This window comes from Malania oleifera, chromosome 3 (assembly GCF_029873635.1).
Source record: "Malania oleifera isolate guangnan ecotype guangnan chromosome 3, ASM2987363v1, whole genome shotgun sequence".
Taxonomy (NCBI): Eukaryota; Viridiplantae; Streptophyta; class Magnoliopsida; order Santalales; family Ximeniaceae; genus Malania; species Malania oleifera.
The window spans coordinates 91,758,330-91,765,046 of record NC_080419.1 but is presented as its reverse complement, the minus strand read 5'-3'; the positions used below and the strand labels follow the sequence as shown (position 1 = coordinate 91,765,046).

General features: G+C 34.0%; 1 protein-coding gene across 1 annotated transcript; it reads left to right on the top strand.

The window, feature by feature from the left end:
• Positions 1-1,167: 1,167 nt before the first annotated feature.
• LOC131152315 (gibberellin 20 oxidase 2-like) lies at positions 1,168-3,797 on the top strand. The gene is made up of 3 exons (XM_058104139.1): positions 1,168-1,811; positions 1,973-2,294; positions 3,128-3,797. The coding sequence occupies exons 1-3, from the start codon at positions 1,291-1,293 to the stop codon at positions 3,386-3,388; spliced, it is 1,104 nt and encodes a 367-aa protein (XP_057960122.1). The 5' UTR covers positions 1,168-1,290; the 3' UTR covers positions 3,389-3,797.
• The last annotated feature ends 2,920 nt before the right edge of the window (positions 3,798-6,717 follow it).

The window sequence follows — 6,717 nt, the reverse complement described above, 5'->3', positions numbered from 1 at the left end:
TGTGTTAACAATTAAAATGAAATGAGAGAAACAAATTTAATATAGGAGCTCTTGATAAAGAAGATTGATATTTAACAAAGAAAAAAAAAAGGATCATTAAGAATAATATGAATAAGAAGTAGTTAATAAGATCATAGGATAAAAAATGAAAACCAATAAGAATTTGGCATAATTCAAAAATTAAAAAAAAAATCCATAATTTAGTATTGAAAATTTAGAGCCTCAACATGCCTTAATCTTTTGTGCTGTAAATAGACCTGGCAAAGCAGATCAGGTCGGATAATCTGTAGCGGATTAGACAGATTATCGGGTGAGGATATTACAATCCATATCTAACTCATTTAAGTTGTGGTTTTATGGCGGTTCGGATTAGATAATCCATGGCGGATGGTGGATAATCTGTCATTCTCATCCCTAATATAATTTTTTTTTTTTATTATCCAATGGACAATTTGTTTTGAAACACAACAACTAAAGTTATTTTTAAATTATAATTTGGTAATTTACTAAACATTTAATAACTAATCATGAAATTTTTATTTTTATTTTATTTTTCAGAGCATGAATTGGAGACTTTGGTTTTGATCACAAGAAAAAGGAGTATTTGAGCCCGAGTGATAGACCTAGAGACGTATTAAGTAGTGCAAGAGTTAAGATTGTGGGACTAGTCTTTAGCGAATAGAGCTTATGTTAATTGATTTGATGCCTATAAGCATGAGCTTATGGGATTATCAATGAATTTAAACATTAGTTGTTAGTGGATATGCGAATATCCATGGAAAAAAAATCCTAAATCTACCAACCGATTCATTTAGAGGCGGATAAAAAAATGTTCAAATCATATTCAACTCATTTAATGTTAAGATCGATTATAAGTCAATTTAAGCGAGTCAGATTTGGTTCAAATTAACGGATTTTTATCTATTTTGCCAGATCTAGTTGTAAATTTAATTTAGAAGCATTTATCTATTTGCCTAAAGGACATTTATTTTATTTACTACTTTTCTTCACATTTAATGCCATACTAAAAAAAAAAAATACAAATACTCTTATTGGGATAGAAAAAGGAAAAATTTCTATTGAATGAATTAAATCTATGTAATAAATGATTGAATGAAAGATAAATGAGTACGCCTCTATATAAGGTCCTAACACCTATCCATCAACATTACGGTGAACAACCTCAGCTTTTCTTAAGCCCAACTTCTCAAACATTTTTTTGGCTACCCTCAATAAAATCCTCCCAACTCATTCCCTCTCAAGCTCTCTTTACCAACCCAAGTGCATCCCATGGCCCAAGTGGTTTGTGAAGTGTCGAGTGGTGAAAAACAGCCCATTGTATTCGATGCTTCTATTCTTCAATACCAATCCAATGTCCCCGCACAGTTCATATGGCCCGACGAGGAGAAGCCATCTATAGACCCACCAAAACTCGATGTTCCTATCATTGACTTGGGAGCTTTCCTTTCTAATGACCCATTGGCCACTGAAACAATAGTTGGCCTCGTTGATGAAGCATGCAGGAATCATGGATTCTTTATGGTAAAAAATCATGGTGTTGATTTGCAGCTTCTTGATAGAGTTGGCAAAAAGATGGACCAGTTTTTCCATATGTCACTTTCAGGGAAGCAAAAGGCGCAGAGAAAGGTTGGGGAAAATTATGGATATGCTAGTAGCTTCACTGGCAGGTTCACCTCCAAGCTTCCATGGAAAGAGACTCTTTCCTTTCGATATTGTGCTAATGATGAGTCTGCTGACGTTGTGAAGAAATATTTCTTGGATGTCTTAGGCGAAGAATTTAGAGAGTTTGGGTAAGATCCAAGTACTATAATAATACCATTATTCCTAGTCTTAATAAAGTCTGCCTAAGATGAACTTTTCGTTTTCTTTTTCTTTTTATTGGGTACAAGGTGTACATTCTCACAATTCATTTTTTGCCATGCTTGAACTTTTTGAGTTTTGGCTAACTCAGGAATCTATACCAACAATATGCTGAGGTTATGAGTAATCTTTCGCTTACGATAATGGAGCTTTTGGGCATATGCCTAAATGTTGGTCGAGCCACTTTTAGAGATTTCTATGAAGACAATGATTCAGTGATGAGATTGAACTACTATCCCCCATGCCAAAGATCTGATCTGGCACTTGGAACTGGCCCCCATTGTGATCCCACATCTCTGACCATCCTTGAACAGGATCAAGTTGGCGGTCTGGAAGTGTTTGCTAATGGAAAATGGCACTCCATTGATCCCGTTTCAGAAGCACTGGTTGTCAACATTGGAGATACATTTGCAGTAAGTCGATCTTATTTAATTATACAAATTAAGTTTTTTTTTTTTTTTATGACGAATGAGTGGAAAATATCACAAATGAAGCAAAATGCTATAAAATTAGGGCTTGTTTAATTATACAAATTAAGTTTTTTTTTTTAATTTTTTTCACATAAATTAATATTGTAAAACGATAAATTAGCTAACCTTTCTGTAACATTTTTGAAAACTAAAACAAAAAAGAGAATTGATTTCCAAAACTAAACAAAATCTTAGTTATTACTAAAAAAATTTAATAATAGTTAGAAAAAGGATATTAAACTCTTAAAATATTTGACAATTTCCTTGAAAAGATGAAATGTTGTTATTCTAAGTGGCAAACTAATTCAAACAATAAACTAAAGACTCCCTATTTTCTTTTCTTTTCTTTTGAAGTCCCTCTCTTGGGACGTGCCTGTACAAGATCCCATAGAAAAAAGGCTCATGACTAAACTCAGCAACCCTAAATATGTACAGAGAATCAACAAATGGCTTAAAGGAAAAATGAGAAGGTGAACCACATGGACTAGGCCATAGTTCCACCTAACTCAAGAGTACATTAAGCAATACCACCTCTCCATCTCTTAACACCCACTTATATCCTTTGATTTCTTCTTAAGCATAGCAACTAGTACATAATTGCAAGTAACAGATTCAACAATTTCTTCACTTCTTATCCTTGAATTAGAAAGACCAAGCGAGCCCCCCTAGCTAAAAGAGATGCCAGAGGGCTGAGCGTGGAACTTCATTTTACATATCTGTTCCTTAAATTACCTTGAACTAATGAAAGTTGTGATGGTAATATGTGTCAATTTCAGGCTTTAACAAATGGGATTTACAAGAGTTGCTTGCACAGGGCAGTGGTAAACAACCACACTGCAAGGAAATCCATTGCTTTCTTTTTATGCCCAAATTTCGACAAGGTGGTCACCCCACCAACCGAGCTGGTTAATGCAGAACACCCAAGGTTGTATCCAGATTTCACATGGTCAACTCTAGTTGCATTCACCCAGAACCATTATCGATCTGACATGAACACTCTTGATGCCTTCTCAAAATGGCTTCAACAAAACAACTGAGAGGCTGTGTAAGGAGCATATTGGAGTACTTGCCACCTAAGGAAAACAATGGGATTGAAAATTGGAGGGAACATGACTAAGTGATAGGCATGTTCATAAAATAAATCGCGATGCGAATGGTAATAAAGAAGGGTTAATTACACCACTAGACCTTAATATTTTACTGAAGTATGCTTTACTCCACAATGCTTTAAAATGTGATTGTTTGATTCTTGGAGTTTTATATTCAAGGTTTCAAGTCCATATTTAAATTGAAACCTTGAGGATTATACTACTGAAATTGAAATTTCACATAGTGGAGTGTAATTTGGTGAAATGTTGTGGATTTTTGGTGTCATTTAACAAAAGAAAATAAAGGTGGCATATTATTATCGGAATAAAGAATAAGATGAGTGAGGTTTGCATTGTAGTTTCTTGTACTTGTGAATAAAGATTTGATTTGTTCATTTATGTTTAATTTAGTTGTCTCTACAATTCATATATGTGATTTTTGGTGTATTCCCAAGATGGGGGGAATTGATTATTTTAGAAAATTAGGTCAAATTTATATCCTAATTTTAAATCCACAACCAGAATTTCTCAAGCTAGGGTTTCTCAAGCAATCTCAAATCCCACATATATTTATGTATGCAAATATTTAAAACATGAACAACACATTAAATATAAACATACAAGTGCGGAAATATAAAGAGTAGGGAAGAGAGAGCAAACACAAGGATATTTTACGAGGTTTGGCAAATCCCGCCTACGTCCTCGCCTCAAGCCAGCCCACTTAAGGATTCTACTAATCTGCTCCTTCAAATAAGTTGGAGGTACCTTATACATTCCGTTTCTTAACACAAGGCGAAGCTGCCTTTACAATCCACCCCTTCTAGGCAGAGCTGCCTCTCCAGTGGATACCTTATGCCTGGCACGGTTCACTACTCGAACCACAAGGATACAAGGATGAATAAAATTAGAATACAACAAAGTGCTTATCAAAAGCAAAAATGTACCTATCAAATTTATAATGAAATTAGTTTTAAGTCTATATTATGTATTAAAAACAAGCTGTATTGGCTTCAAAATCCCGCAAACCCCAAATCCTAATTTATCATAATTTTGAATTTTTAAAAGTTCGAAATAATTTTCGATTGGTTCAATTATTCTCTCAAAGACTGCTAATAGATCAGGTGATTAACTAATATATTTTAATTTATAAAAAAAATAATGTTATATCTATATTCTTATAATTTTGGTTGACTTCATGGACATCTCTCCCTATCTCTCCCTCACTCTCTCCCACTCTCTTTTATTGCTACAAATCTCTCTGGTAACTTTAAGTACTACAAAAAAACTCGTTTTTAGTAATAAAAGTATTAGTAATGAATTCAATTTCGTCAAGTTGGTATTAGTGATAGTTCTTAAAAACTGTCACTAATAGTGTCAGAATTAGTGACAATTTTAGCAGTCGTCACTAATACAACACTATTAGTGACGGTTTTCAAACCGTCACTAATACTTTCGACATTAAAAACTGCGCGGTAAACAATTTTCGCGCGAAAATTTTTACAAGAAAATATTAGTGACGATTCTAGGGTATTAATGACGGATTAAATTCGTCACTACTAAAATTTATGTAAAGGTATTAGTGACGATTCTAGGGTATTAATGACAGATTAAATTCGTCATTACTAAAATTTATGTAAAGGTATTAGTGACAATTTAGAAAATTCATTACTACTAAGGGGGTATTAGTGACGATTAACTAACCGTCACTACTAAAATTTATATAGAGGTATTAGTGACAATTTAGAAAATTCATTACTACTAAGGGGCTATTAGTGACGATTTTGCCACCGTCACTATTGGTCGTCTTATTAAAAAAATAAAAAATAATAGTATTATTTCAAACTATTAGTGACGGTTTTTATTTTCGTCACTATAGGTTCCTTATTAGTGATGGTTTTCAGAGCCATCACTAATAGTCTTTTATATTAAGAAAAAAATAATTTCCGATACTAGTGACGATTTTGTATTTTCGTCACTAATGGGTCCTTATTAATGACGGTTTTCAGAGCCGTCATCAATAGTTTTTTTTTATTTTAAAAAAATAAAAAAAAAAATCAAAGTAGTGGTGACGGTTTTGTATTTTCGTCACTAATGGGTCCTTATTAGTGACGGTTTTTAGAACCATCACCAATAGTCTTTTTTATTTAAAAAAATAAATGAAAAAAATTCAGAGTAGTAGTGACGGTTTCTTATTTTCGTCACTAATGGGTCCTTATTAGTGACGGTTTTCAAAACCATCACCAATAGTCTTTTTATTTTAGAAAAAAAAAATTAGATTAGTAATGATGATTTTTTATTTTCGTCACTACTAGCCCTTTATTAGTGACGGTTTTAAAAATTGTCACTAATTGTCCTTTTATTTAGCTCAAAACCTAAAATCCCTTCTCTGCCCGCCCGTCGCACAAAATCTAAAACCCCCAAATTTTATAATCCCTCCTCCTTCTTGCCCCTCCCTCCTCCTCGCTCCTCACTCCTCACTCCTGCCTCTCCCTCCTCGCTCCTCAAGCCGTCGCCCACAGTGGAGACGTCTCCGCCTTTCGCCGCCGCCCATAGTGTCTTTGCCCATAGCGTGTCCACCCGCCGCCGCCGCCCATAGTGTATCCGCCCGCCGCCGCTGCCCACAGCGTCTACGCACAACCACCTCTCCTCTCTTTTCTTCCACGGTAAGCTGCTGCTGTTGCTGCTTCTTCTTCTTCTTCTTCTAGGTGGTTTGTGTTCAATCTTATTTTTAAGAGACGGTCAGTGATTTAAAAAAAAAAAGCACTCCTCTTTGATCTCGTCAATTGGTTAAAGGCCAATACTTTAAACTATCTACTTTTGTTTGGTGTGATGCTGCTTTTTCTTAGGACACTGGTCTTATAGTAGCAAGAATTGACACTAGATTTGGTGATCTCTCTCCTATTTTCATCATGGGAAGGATGGGTTTTATGGAATTTGGCACTTAGTGAAAATGTTAATAATGCAGATTTTATCTTAAATTTCATGAGTTATGTTGATAAATTAGATAAATTTTGATTTTTTTTCTGTGTATCCAAGACTAAGGATCAAAATTTAAGAAATACTTGCTAATCTATTTTTAAGTCCTATGTATTTCAATTTCAATTTTGATTCCATGAACCAAACACTACCTTAAATGCATATGCATATTTGTGAGTCAAAAAAAGGTGGAGAAAAATTAGTATTACTTTTTAAGGAAAAAATTATTTATATCTATTTATTTGAAGGCATGTTATAAGACTCGTAAAGGATGGATTATGTTGTTCATTGTTGTTACATTG